Source organism: Pagrus pagrus (genome assembly GCF_965226575.1).
Source record: "Pagrus pagrus genome assembly, chromosome: 12".
NCBI lineage: Eukaryota > Metazoa > Chordata > Actinopteri > Spariformes > Sparidae > Pagrus > Pagrus pagrus.
The window spans coordinates 6,844,653-6,859,182 of NC_140196.1; the positions used below are offsets into that span (position 1 = coordinate 6,844,653).

The following is a 14,530-nucleotide window of genomic DNA, read 5'->3' on the forward strand; positions in this document are numbered from 1 at the left end:
GATGTTTGTAAAAAAAGGGGACGATGTGGTTTTGGCAGAGCAACTGATGAGAAATGAGGATTTGCTAAAATGCAGGACTGCCCCTTTAAAATGTGGGTTCATCAGTGACCTCAGAGCTGCTCTCTGATTGGCTGTTGTCTCAGAGTGGTTTGGGCAGGCAGGACGCCTCCTCCATACACTCCTTGTTCCCCTCCTGATAGTCCTGATGAGTTCTGATCAGGATTTCTGGACTTCTGGACCTCTTTCACTCCTCGGTGGATGCTCTTCAGTTTAGCAGCTCTGGCCCTCCAACATCTAAATGCTCAACTATGTTCACAAGCTAGCTGCTAACTGTGTCTGCTGCTGTTTGGTGCAGAGCAGGTGGTGTGCAGTGGGTTTTTAGAGCTTTTTAGCTCAAAACAGCCTTCTGTTGTGGCCTAAATGTGGTGAGAGGGAACTAAAAAAGTGATGTTGTGGGCCCCGAAAACCAAATCAAAGACAAAGACGATGTTATAAAGCTGTGTAGAGCTGAGGGATAACCACACAGTCAGGTGAGTGTCTTCTGTGGGTTTGTCTACAAGCAACCCGTCTCAAACAACTAGTCACATGTACCACTGATGATGTAAAATACAGATTTTATATTCATATTTGCGTAATATTATCTTATCCGAACACAACCGCACTGATGGTGTAGTGCAGCGCGTGTGTGTGTGTGTGTGACTGTTTCATTAACGTTCGACCTTCAGGAGACGAGAAGAGACACACGGGACATGTTCGACAGAGTCACATCATGCTTTTATGACCAAAAGGAGCTCATTTACAAGACAGACGGTATATAAAACATACATTGAAATAAAATAAAAAAGAACTCGTGTTTTTATAGACAAGTACATTATTGTCTCATCCTTCCCTTTGAGACCAAGCAGCCATGGGACTGAGCAAAACATGGGTGATCCCTGGAGAAAAGAAGCAGCAGTTATATCCTATATTACTATACCTACACTATTTACAGTTCAACAGTCATTGTTCTCTGTCAGACATGGCAAGGAGGTCTACAGATTAGATGACATGATATGGCTAATAGATCTAATATGTACAGTTTTCTGTTCTTCACATCCAAGGATCCACAGGTGCAAAATATATGTTTTATAATTCAGGTGCAGTCCAGATTTGGTACGTATCAGACAACAGTCTCTATCATGAGTCAGTCTTTAATGATTGATCACATCACACCGTTCATTCGACAAGCCGAACAGCCCGTCTTTATGTTAGCTCTGCGTTTAATTGGAGCGCTCAGCACTCATTCCTAGGTTTCAGGAGTCAGTAACGGCCGTGTCGACAGGCAACAAATATGCATTAGTGCAAAAAAAAAACTGAGAGCGATCGTTGACAAATGTCGAGAAATGTTTAACGAGGTCGGTGCCAAGTTGATAGAGAGACAGAGAGGAAAGAGAGAGAGACGGAGAGGAAAGAGAGAGACGGAGAGAGAGAGGAGAGAGTAAGTTTACCTCAGCCAAACTTGTGATGTAAACTTCAATATTTTCCATTAGAGGGCTCCAACAAACACAGAGCTACACCAGCGAGAGCTTCCTCTGAGGAGCAGGAAGGCGTACCATCGGCTCAGACCTGGGAATAAAACGTAAAGTCGAAATCTGGCACCATCTCGTTCTTAAAAGAGGAAAATCATCTTGAAAGGGTAAATGTGGAAACCTAGGAATGAGTGCCAACCAGGTCTGTAAGAGCTCTGCACGCCCTCCTTCCTTCCCCAGAGGGCTTGTGGGAGATTGACAAGGTTCAAGATAGATCAATGAAAGTATGCCATTAATAATCCTATCCCCATACAGCATTGATCAGTCCCACCATCCTGCTTGGAATAGCAATCATTTTATCTACAGCGTATACATCCGAGCGGATCCTCTGTGCGTGGAAAGATATGTGTAAAAGTACAATCATCCCAAGTAAACAAACGCGTCATTTAGTAAGATGCACACTCAGGAATACAAGAGCAGGCGATCACGTGATCCTGTCTTTGAGTCTCACCAGATTAAAGGTGCACTATGTAGTTTTGGGGAGGAAATTATAATTAGAGATAAAACTAATCAAACAAACAATTTGTTTTCACCTTAAAGGACAACACCCTGCCACCTTTCCAGCGTCAAACGGTGTCCTGGCGACCCGATTTTCTCATTTAAATATTTTTGCATCATTACCTCATTAATATCGTGAATATTAAAAGTCTCCGTGTGGATTTCTCTGTACATAGTGCCCCTTTAAAAACACTTGAATGGTCTCGCTTGCTCTTACAGTTTAATTTGTTTCAACCAGTCCCATGGCCAGCAAACGATGGCACCCATAGCTCTCCGTACAAGTGTAGGTGAGAGTTTGGCAAGACCAATCACTGTATACAAAAGGCATGCATAGATTAAACCTGCTAAGACCACAAGAAAACAGTTTGTTTTTTTCTTCTCATGAGAGGAACCGATCGTTTGCGGATCAGCTCTCAGTCATATACAGAGAAAAGAATGATACTGTGACATTTTCTTACCATGGGTTTCTGTTATTGTTTTGTTGTGATGGTGGTGAGACTGGAGGGGGGGCATCAGAAAGTATTTGTCTTTCGATCTACAGACTGAGTGCCAGCAAACTTGATCACATCTGTTGGTTTTTCGATCAGATTCAAAACAACGCCCCCAGACACCCAGAGCGGAGAGGGGGTCACGCTATGGCTATAAGGAAATCAGCGAAGAAGCACTGACTTATGAAGCTAACAGTCAATTTGCTCTCTTCAGCGTTTCACTGTATGAGACCCCAAAGCTGTTATCGATTTATTTTCCCACTGTCGGCATCAGCAGTAGATGGTCCCATTTGTTGCTGTTGCGCGCATCGACCACTTGGGGTCAGTGTTGTCACATAGAAAGGGGGGGCGCTTGCTATTATCTGGTCAAGGTTAAGATGAAGCAGATCTCTGTCCAAGGTGCTTTAAACAACCCTTCAGCGAATGCTCTGCTTCATGTCCAATTATGCCATCTCTCCGTCCAATTAGAGGAAACCACTGCATGTATGAAGCTGGAATAACTACAGTAGTATTTGCACGACACGCTCTTCTGAGAAGTCGAGTTATGGAAATGGGGCCTAATAAGCCAAGTAATCACCCAATCAGCCGAGCTCGCTCCCTCCGTCATCCCATTACTGCTCCTCTCAGCTCTGATAACTCAACTCGAGTCTAATCCAATCACAACTGCAGCTGTAGGATGTGGAGTTGGAGATGATTTAGAGCTAATATGGAGTCAGAAACGCAGCCTTCAGGTGAGACTGAGACTGGCCAAAATGGCAGCAGAGCCTCCTTTGGGATTGGAAACACGAGACGAATTCAGGATGATGTCTGGCGTGTCTTATTTTGGGGTCTGCGTCTTTTGAAGAGGTCCCCCAGTGGAAGGTATCCTAATAGTGAGGTTGCTGCCGCTGTTTTAAATGGGGCGTCTAGACTACAGTACACCAACCCCAGGCAAGGACGAACCGGAGGAGGGAGCGGGGGATCGCTCAGCCTACTTTCTCAAGACGAATCAAGCTCAGCTCGGCCGTTATCTGCAAACACTGAGAGTCTGTCAGCCAGATTGAGGCGACGGCTTGGCTGCAAGACTGCGTGTTCTGGCACCTTGTTTTTTTTTTTTTGTTTGGCAGAGTGTCAGCTCTGTCAATTTAAATGTTGAACATATTCACCGAGGCCTCTGATAATGGGAGGAAATGTATTCTCGTTGGGAGATTTTTTTTTTTAGAGAGCATTTGGCTCAAAGTAAAAATCAGTTCCTTCAGCTTTTCAAGGACTTGAGAAGTGCTTATTTTTAACCCCGACCAACACGAAAATGTCGGTTTCAGTGAATGGACTGCTTCAAAATGACTCACCGTAGGCAGAAAGTGTAGGCTCGTGGTCACGGTTTCACAACATCCTCCCCCTCCCCTTTCTACATAGGTTAAAAGTGTGACAGGATATCATCAGAGAAAATACATACAGTACAGTCCATGGGTTTTCATATCCAGAGAAAGATCCCAGAGTGGCACTGTGCAGAGCGGGAAAGTTCTTGAAATGGTTCTTCGGGAATGGGTTAGGGCGTGAAATGGGAACCAATGTTTGTTTTTTTAGGGAACCTGGGTCACCCCTTTCTTCTTTTGTCTCCACTGATCCGATCACTGCTCCGTGTTTCGATGGCATCACGAGGAGCAACAAATCATAACACGACAACACTGACTCACCGACCACACAGTACACGTGTCTACTACCACACAACCATATTCCAGCCTAATACTGTGAACAGGGACAACGAGGGGGTTTGTAAATGTTAAAGAGGACGGGGAACAAGAAGAGGGGGAGGAGGACGGCAAAGAGGGGGAGAAGGAGAAGAAGATAATAAAAATGAAACGCACCCTCATCTATGCTTACATTTGTGATTGATGTTTACACGATAACACCATCGACAATCACGACAGACATTCGCACTGTCTTCTAAACCTAGTTTTCACTGAGAAATACGGGGGAATGGAAAAACGAAAGGGTCAGCTCGGGGAGAGGAGATGTCCGCGAAGGCGACGTCCTGTTCTCAACACGGAAATGGCCGCCGACTACTATTAAAGACGGCATGAAAAACCAGGCCAGTTTGCTCATCTATTCTCATTCGGCCTCATGAATCTTTAACGGCTGTTCAGTTATTCATCCTGACACAGAAGCCGTGGTTTCATCATCCCTCACAGGGGACGAAAATGGAGTTTGCAGGATTTATTTTGCAAAAGTTTCGAGAGTCTCGTACTTTACCTGAGGCAAACTGTTTCTGAACCATAAACTTGTCTGTGTACAGTGTTGTGGTTGTGCTTTAAATCAGCGGTTCACAACATTTTTATGGTAAGTAAATCTGTAGGCGTCAGCGGGTTGAATAGCAGCAGTTATTTGTAAATCCATCATTGAGGTTGTGGGTAAAGTCCTTCCCTGGCTTTTATTAACTAGCTGCCTTTAAACTGGTGATTTAGTAAATGAGGTCTTTATTCATAAAGACTTTATGTGTTGCCAAAAACATCTGTACAACAATCAGCTATGTAAACAGGAAGTCACTGTAGCATCATGAGCTACAGCCTGTGCAGATCTGGGAAGGAGAGCAAACAACGAGCTGATATTAAACTTAAACGCACGGTTTGTATTTTCTGCCACTCGGGCCTCGCAATCAAAATAATATGAGCACGAGTTTGTTGTAAAGTTGTGTGGGATCATGACAGTGTTCATTATTAAACAGCCACCGTTGCTCATGAAAATCCATCTGACGCGACTCAGGCTCACAGACGAGGTGATGTTTTAAAGTTTTATGTTTAGTCACGCACCTTTCCTTCCTCAGTCTCTGATGTTTATCCAGAGCGACAGCCGACCAAATGAAAACGCAACGTTACCTCGAATAAAAATCAAAGATCTCTCTGGTTTTGAACATTGTTGGAAACATTTGGAAAAACGTAACTCAACTCGATAAAATATACATTATAGGTTTAGCCATTTTTAGATATTTTAAAGTGTACATGTTACATATTATATATTATATTGTAAGACATCTTTGCACATGAATGCCTGACTTTGATTAATCAATATCTACAAACATGGAGAAACGTGTGTGTTTCAGAGTTGATTAATTTAGAAAGAGTTGGAAACATATGCTAACCTCGCTAACCTAACTATTATTTGACCGTCACTACAAGTTTGTGTGTAAAATCTAACTAGCTAGCTTCAGGCTAGTGATTTAGTAGGTCAATGTGAAAACTGATTAGCCTATAAGGGAAGATCTGTAAGTTACTGCTGTCCAATCAATAGCAGTCAATTATGTAAACAGGAAGTAGACTTCCTTTAGCATCACAAGCTGTAATAGCTTCAAAGATGTCTGGTTTTTGGAGCAAAACAATGTAGGCTATTTAAGATTATGCTAACTTAACATTATTGGCATAATGTTTTGCTATTTTAGGGCTATAAAATATTCAGATACGATATTATTAAACAGCATTTGGATCAAGTGTCGGGTCAGAGACGATCATATCCATTATCTCGTTTACCCTCCACTGTGGGTGGGTCGTATATTAGCAAGCTACTATTAGCTTTGTCAGTTGGATCAGTTAGCTATCAACAGTTACATCTGGAGGCTGGTGTGTAAATACGAGCAAATAATCTCAATATAAGAACTTGTTTGTGCGGCACAACCAGTAATTTTAGTTTGAATCGAGGCGCTATAATCAAACCAGACGTGTTTTTGCTTCTCTATCTCGTTACACTTCCAATTTAACCGGAGACACGAGGTTAGATGCTGTCTGTTTTCTTCAGTATACTGCTCTGCCTGGTTTCCGTTGATAAGCACACCGAGACGTGAACGGGCACACACTCGGCCTCGCCTCTGAATGTCATTAGGTGTTGAGAACAGAACGGTCCCACACGGAGGACGGGGAACTTTAAAACGCTAAACAGCCAAAAAGGTCACGGGGAACAACAACTGAGGAAATTAAAAATGGAGGACAAACAAGAAAACAACAGAACACTTCAAATAAAGGTTTTTTGTTGTTATTTTTTTTTTTTTCAATTTTAAAACCACAGTACTACTCTCCACTATACGATGCACATGGCGTGGGTAGGGTTAACACGACTTCATTTACATTTGATTCCTCGATCTCCAGCCAGGGACCCCTCCCAAAGGAGGACCCAGTGGGGGTGTGTGTGTGGGGGGGTAGGGTAGGGGTGAGGAGGGGGGATGCACTGGGCTAGGGGGGCAGAGACATTCGAACACCGACCGTCTCAGAGACAGAGAGAGAGCAGTCAGCACCACACTGCTTTATCAATTTGTATGTTTAGTCGTGTGTGACTGCGATTGTTGTATCAATCCAAATAACCTTGAGGTGCTTCTGTGTGTGTGTGTGTGTGTGTGTGTGTGTGTGTGTGTGTGTTGGGGTGCAACTTTATGCAAGCCCAGCGACAGCAGATGGTCTTGTGAACACCACGACAGCTTGTAAAATGGCAGTAGCATTAATTGTTATTATATAACTGAATCATGCACATGTTACTGTATAAAAAAAACAAGGTACACGTACTATGGCTTTGTTTCTTCACTCACAAATTCACATCACTTCTCTCTTAGAGAATGAATTTTGGCTTTATGGCTCTACATACAGTATTGCTGGAATGTCATATTTTAGCAGAGTGCGTTATGTGTGGTTTCACTCTGTAGGGTTTCACTTCTCCTGAGAAAAGGTGCTATGCATGTGTTTGCTGTGTGTTTATGTGAAGACCCCCTACAGTGTCGCTCTGTGTCCTCTGTCTACCTCTGAGTGTGACCCGACTCTCCAGGCTGCTCCCCCCGGGCAGCGCTGGGAAGGTCAGGCGTCCACCAGCACAGCAGAGAGGCGGCGGGGGACGGGAAGGTGGAGCCCGGCGGGTCGACCCTCTCCTGTTGATCGGCGAGCGTGAACGGGCCTTGTGATGTAGGGGAGAGGAAGAAGAGGTCACACTGACCTCTTATTTCCCCTTCTACCCAGCGATCCTCTGGGGCCCCACCGGCCCCCGTCCCCCCTTGCTCTCTCTTGTGTTGGTTGCTATGGCTACTGCAGCGGCCCGTGTCCGGTGGGCTTGACTTCCTAACCAAACCCTCTGGGCCACGGGCAGCCACAGCAGCTCTCGGTCAGTGCGCTCGTCCCAAACTCACACAGCTAACGTTGTCGCAAACTCTCACAAAGAAGAAAAGGCCAAATTGTGTTTGATCCAAATAAATCGCTCCTTATTATCAGACCTTATCTTATATATATTAGGCTTTAGCTGATTAGAACAAATGGCATATGATAATGTCAAAGGTGGCTGTTAAATGTTTTGTAGAAAAACATATTCAAACTGTCTTCAAAACAATTTGTTTTATTCAGCGGTTTGAACTTACAACTTAACTCTTACCTGCATTTCTACATGCATGAATCTTAACAAGGCAGAGCTACAAACTCTATGACTGGATGGTAGTCAGGTCTCCCTGTAATACATTTCCTTTAAAGTCCCTGACTGCACTCAATACAGTCGAAGGAAATTTAAATGAAATAGGGATTTTATTTCATTTTCTCAACAATGTAACCGAGAGACGGGACTACCAGAACTCCACAGCTCAATCATCATGCCAATTTCCAAAACTTATTTCCTATAATTCTTAACTTAACTCTATTATTCTTATCAAGCGCTGCAGACCAGCAGCTTGTTCAAATCTATCAATTCTGTGGTTTCCTTCAAACATGCTTTTTCACCACAAGCTGAATAAAACCACTGAGAGACAGAGAGATCAGGGTCGTTTTGTTTCCATTCACAAATCAAACCAATTCATCTCATGGCTCCGGTTTTTGATGTGGGCGCTCAATTTAGAATAGAGCCATGGACGGGAACTCATAATGTGCTTTCAGACTTCTTTGCGAGTCAGTGGCTGTGTGTGTTTGCGTGTGTCAAACACGTTTATGGGACGTGCTCATGCCTCCCCCGAGGGACCCCTGGCTGCGTTGTTTCATATCATCTTCATATTGAACTTCCTGGTCCCTCCCGAGGAGCCTCCAGTGGCGGGTTCAGATTTCCGGAATGAGTACTCCACTGTGAAGTTGTTCTTGCGTTGGCCGCGTCCCCGGCTCCACACGAACAACAGCAGGAAACAGAAGAGGACCACCCCCAGGAAGGTGATGCAACCCATGGCCGTGGAGACCAAGATGGTGGTCAGGTCCAAGGTGAACTTGAGGAAAACGCGCGTGCTGTTCAGATTTGTGTCGTTGAAGAACTCGCCGCCGTACAGCGAGCGGTTGAGAAAGAAGGCCGAGGCGGCGTCAAGCGGCTGGCCACGCACCGTGAGCGTGGCGAAGTAGGTGTCATTGCCTCCGGCGTTGCTGGCGATGCAGATGTATGTTCCGCTGTCGGTGAGCTGGGCGTATCGGATCTCCAGGGTGCCACTCGGGAGAACGGTAATGCGCCCTGAACTCTTAGCTGTGATCCGTCTGCGCTGTGGGGAAATCCAGACAATAGCGGGGACGGGTTCTCCTTCAGCTCGACACAGAAAACTCACTTGCTGGCCCTCGCGAGCGATCACCTGCGGGAGGTTGAGGAAAGGAGTGCATGGAGTAATAAATACAGGAGCACGACAACGTCTGGCATCATTACAAAATACTTTCTGTGCTTTTAGAAGCAATTAGCATAACCTCAGTAATCAAACTGGGCATTCATTGATTTTTGTGTGAAAGGTCCTATTTGTAAGATAGTTGATTTTTGTCTCATTCCCAACTCGTCAAATACTGACGCTTTGGGATCGTGGTCGGGTCGGCTGCCATCCCAAAGTGTCAGCATCTTACAAATAGGACCTTTAAGTATCAAACATATATGTGATCGTCTTCATTACCTGCTGCATCTTACGGTTGCGTATCTTAGGTTTCTGGCATGTAAAGTGATCGAAGAGTGCAGAATCGGTGAAGGCGCTGAGGCTGACCCCTTGCACCTCCACCGGCCCCGCACACACCGGCACTCTGCCGTCAAAGTTGAGGGTCTTGCGTCTTTGCAGGATCCACAACAGACGGCAGTCACACATCAGGGGGTTCCCGTCCACTCTGAGGGTCTCCAGACTGTTGACAGAGTGGAAGGAGCCCTCTTCAAGAGTCTGCAGGTCGTTCGAGGAGAAGTTGAGCACCCGGATCTGTCGGAGGCCTCCAAAGGCATGGGGCTCCACCGTCATCAACCCCGTGCTTACCATGATGAGCTCCTTCAGCCTCAGCAGGTCCTTGAAGGCCCAGGGCTCGAGTGTGGCGATGGGGTTGTAGGAGAGGTTGAGGTGGGTGAGGTGTACCAGGTTCTTGAAGGAAGCGGAGGGGACAGAGGTGATGTTGGTGTTGGTGATGGAAAGCCAGTGGAGGTCCAGGCCCTGGAAACTGAGAGGAGAAATGTACTCCAGGTACGGCCAGTGATCGATGTCCAGACCCCGCAGGTTGGAGAGCTTGCGGAAGTTTTGGTCCTCCAGGGCGATGATGCTGAGGTGACGAAGGCGAAGGGTGACCAGGCTGCGGAGGTAAGACAGCGTCTGGCCGGAGATGGATGTCAGGTTGCAGCGCTCTACTGTGAGATCTTCCAGCCCCAGCAGCCCTGAGAACGCCTGAAAATCAGCAAGATAAAAGATCTTGAAACTTAAAGTGGCGATATGTAAGAATCTTAATTTAAAACATGCAACAACGTACCAAAATTATCAACAGAGGAACAGTGTTGATGTTATATCAAAGACATATTGTGCTGCAGAGATAAAATCCTGATTTGTCATACACTTCAGTTTTTGTATGGATTAAACAAATGAGATGGTAATTAGTGAGCTTCAGAGGTGCTCGTACATGGATTTCAGTACCGTTAGAGGAGCCAGGCCAGCTGTTTCACCCTGTTTTCAGTCCTTCTGCTATGATAAGCTCAGCGGCCGCTGGCTCTAACTTCATATTTAGAGTACAGACATCACAGTGATATCAAACCTCTCATCTGACTCTTGGTAGCAAAGCAAATAAGGACATTTCCGGACGCACTGAACTACATATTTCTCAGCCAAACCAGGCTTTGCTACAGGCACTATGGCTGGCAAATACCTGCTTGGCACTGCAGTCTATTTAAAACCACAGAATATATTCCAGTACTATCAGTATGAAAGTGTGATCCTCTGGGAACTCATTTCCAAGGAGGATTTTTTAAAAATAAAGTGAAATGTTCTTCCGTCTAGTTTTTCATAAGAAAACACACAGTCATGATACAGACAAGAGGCTGGAGAGCGTACCTTGTGGGATATATAAACCAGATCGTTGTCTCCCACCTCCAGATGTTTCAGACTCTTCAGGTCCTGAAAGGTGTAGTCCAATAAAATCACCATCTTGTTCTCGCTCAGGTCCAGGCTGGTCAGATTGCCCAGCTTGGCGAAGGCCCCCATGGGCACTAGCTTCAGCTGGTTCCCCCTTAACTTCAGCACTTTAAGATTCTGGAGGCTGGCGAAGGCATTGGGCTCTAATGTGGCGATGAGGTTCTCGCTGAGGTCCACCTCCTCGAGCCGCGGGTACGGCGCCAGGTCACCCGCCTGCACCCAGCGAAGCCGGTTCTTGCTGAGGTCCAGAAGTCGCGTCTCTGTGGGGATGCCCTCTGGGATATTAGTGAGCCGCCGCCGCTGGCACGACACCGACCTTAGCTGAGCTGAGCACTCGCACCGTGGCGGACAGGCCTGGCTACTTCCTGGCAGCGTCAGGGTTATCATGGCAACCAGAGAAGCACCCAGGACCAACCGCCACATCCTCTGCCATGGCACTAAGGCACGCCCACCAGGGCCAGGAGAGCCAGTCATGGCCCTGGTCCTCTGACTCCTCGCCTGTCGCAGGCAGGGTCAGTGCACCATGCACCTGCGAGAGGGAAGAGGATGGAAACAAAGAGAGAGGGGACAGAAAAGAAAATGAGAGGAATGAATAGAGCCATTACACTACAGAATCTACCGTCTATCATCTCCAAGCTCATAAAAATTACATCCACATGTCTCTAAATTATCCATGCTTCCTGCAGTTTAAGCCTCCATATTGTGTGGAAAGCTGTGGAGATTTCAGACGTATCGTGACGCAGCATTGAAATACAACTGATTAGCCCCCATGACAGGAACATGGATCCGTGTAGGAAAGTTAAGATAATTTTGTTTTTTCACTTATTCATCCGCTGAAGAACTGGGACAGTGGGAGCCATGTGAGGAAGGTTCTCGCCTCAGCTCAATTCATGCATGTTGCATCTCCTCGGCTCTCGTCGCAGCTCTGAGACCGTCTGCTCCATTTTGACAAACACAATGAATTTATTATCACCACCACGCATAAACACAGACTGAGCTCCTCCTCAACAATCACGCTATGCCTGGGAGCCAGCCGCCTATGAAGTGTGAGGCGCTTGACTGTTTTGAATCGCTGGTGCTTAAGTCACATTATGTGTTTGATCAGGTGTGTTCTGGTGCATGTGTGCGTGGGACGTGGCATTTTGCTGGGTATGAATTAAAAAATCGTTATGGTCCCCCCACGAAAAAATAAGATGAATCACTCCGGCTTTAATATTCCTTCAGGCAACCTGTCATCTCTCCCACGCACCGTTTTCAACTCGGAGACAGTCAAAGAGCACCTGGCATTAGATCTGGAACACAACTCAGTGTCCAGCTAGTTAGCAGGGAGTTGTAAAAGAAAAAGGCTCATAAACTCTAGAGTTTGAAAACAAGTTTCTCCACCGTCATGCAAAACACGCTCACCAGACACCCCCTGATGTTAACTTTTGACTATTTGCTTGGTTGTTGTTTTCTGTCGAGAGAGAATATGTCATCTTCACCAGGGAGTATCATGTTAAAATGTACTCTGATGCTGGCAGTGGAGCGAGGCAGAGCCAGAGAGATTAATAATGTATGCGTTGGTTTGTGCAAAATGGGCAGTGTTCAGAGGGCGAGTCACTCTGTTGAAAAAAGCCAAAACTCGCCAGTTTCTCTTGTTGCTGCGGGCTTTGCCTCAAGTCTCTTTCTAGCAAGTTGGATTTAGAAAACAGCGTCTTGAACGCCTAATCATATCTGACTGATTCAATGCGTTGGCATCAATGGGATCAAACAGGATGAAATGGGATTTAAGCTAAATTTAAATGATGGCAGACATAAATTCTTTGCACACATGCACCACACTGACGTACTTTCACACATGATCACACACACACAAACGGCAGTACAAACCCCCAGAGATTGTGTCTCATCTACTAAGCCTCGGGGTGGATAAGTCCCACAATTTTTGACAGGCCTGGAAAAACACTCTGTTTACAGATCCCCTATCTGAAGGATCTGGTTGAAATCTGGCACAATTTTCCCTTTCGCTGGGAGACAAAACGCAGGCACAGAGAGGCTGCTGTGCAGACTGCTGCACAAACTGACCCAGTTCTCAGCAGCGACTCAGCCTCGCGCTGTCGACCAGCAACAACTCTCCATGACCACAACAACAGAGCAGCAAACCTTAACGTCTCCGTGGAATCGAGCCCAGGAGAGTAACCGAGAGATCTGAAAAACAAACATGAGTGCACAGATGCTCAAAAATAACAAGCTATTTATACGACCAAATCAAACAAAATTAGCATCTGCGTTGGTGCACCGGCATGATCGTTCTGGATGCCCTGACGAGATGATGTCAAACCTTTTTCTCAACGAAACATTAAGGATCTCCAGCAATGCTGGCAATGTGGCTCAATTAGTCACTCGCTTTTCATCCAGACTGAAAAACTATTCAAGGGACTCCTGTTAGATTTTGTCCCGACATTCATGGTCTCTGCTGTTATGCAGTGAAATATCTCAACATCAATGGGATGGATTGGCACAAAATCAAAGTCTTTTCCTCTCGGGCCACCGTGAATCTAAAATGTTCGTGTTTTTGTTGAGATATTCAGATTGGGATATCTCAGCGGCTGTGATAATAGGTTAGAGTTAGGGCTTCAGTAAAGTATTCATAGTCTAAGTTTTGAGCATGTTATAGATCCAAGACAAACCTGACAGAAGGGCGGGACTGAGGAGAGAAAAAGCACAATTACAAATGTGTTTGCTCCTTCAGCACCACAGACAGCGTCATGGATTTATTGACACGCAGCACAGTGAGGTTACTGATGTTTCAGCGTCATGCTCGGGGCCATACACTTGTACAAACCTCAGATAAAGGATCGATGAGTCAGGTGGACTAGACTAACAAATTCAACTAAACAACCCCTCTGCCCCTGCACCCTCTCTGCTACTAGGGGATGGAGACGGGGGGATGACAGGTCAAAAGCAGGACACCGGCCCCTCCGGTCCATACGAACAGTCAGTGTTCTCGGGCAAGTTCAGAGGATTTTGGCCGACCCATCATGCATCCTCCACACAGAGTATGAGCTCTTGCCTAGTGGCAGATGAAACAGAGTCCCCCGCTGTAAACTCAATCATTTTAAAAATTCATTTGTGCCTACCTCTATCAAACTTTTAAACAAAGCTGCTCGAGGCTGAAGGGATTGTGCAGTGTTTTTCTTTTTTATGGGGTGGGTGCCATATTTGTTATGTGAAATTTATTGTTGTGACTGACACAGCTGGTGCTGTTTTCAGTTTATTTTACTGTAACTTGGAGGCATTTATATGCAAAGCTTTTGAGTTCAAGATGTATTGTATATCGTATCGTAAGGCTTTATACAGTACTACTTTTTCCACACATGCAGTATTACTCCCCAATACCTGCTAACACACTTACATGTTCAAATTGGCGGAGTTACCCTTTAAGCTGCTAGAATAGACTCTTATCGTGGTTATATTGTGAGTGTGCAGTGTACAGTGTCTCTGTGTGTATCAGTGCACATCTGCCCGGCTCTTAGGCAGTCTGATGGATGTAACCTGTCTCCACACCCCCCCTGAGAGTCGTCCTACGGGTCAGTGGCAGAGTCACAGCATGAATCAATGAGCTGACATCGTGGAGGCAGACAAGGTCCTCACCGCCGGACTGAAGGACACGC

General features: G+C 45.8%; 1 protein-coding gene across 1 annotated transcript in view; it reads right to left on the reverse strand.

Annotated features, from left to right (window-relative positions):
• Positions 1-757: 757 nt before the first annotated feature.
• Positions 758-14,530, reverse strand: part of lingo3b (leucine rich repeat and Ig domain containing 3b) — a 40,710-nt gene continuing 26,937 nt past the window's right edge. The window contains exons 2-4 of the mRNA XM_084369886.1: positions 10,797-11,406; positions 9,396-10,139; positions 758-9,089 (exon numbers count right to left, since the gene is read on the reverse strand). Of these exons, the coding sequence (XP_084226012.1) occupies positions 8,520-9,089; positions 9,396-10,139; positions 10,797-11,351 (1,869 nt within the window). The 5' untranslated portion in view covers positions 11,352-11,406 and the 3' untranslated portion in view covers positions 758-8,519. The remainder of the gene's footprint in view (positions 9,090-9,395; positions 10,140-10,796; positions 11,407-14,530) is intronic.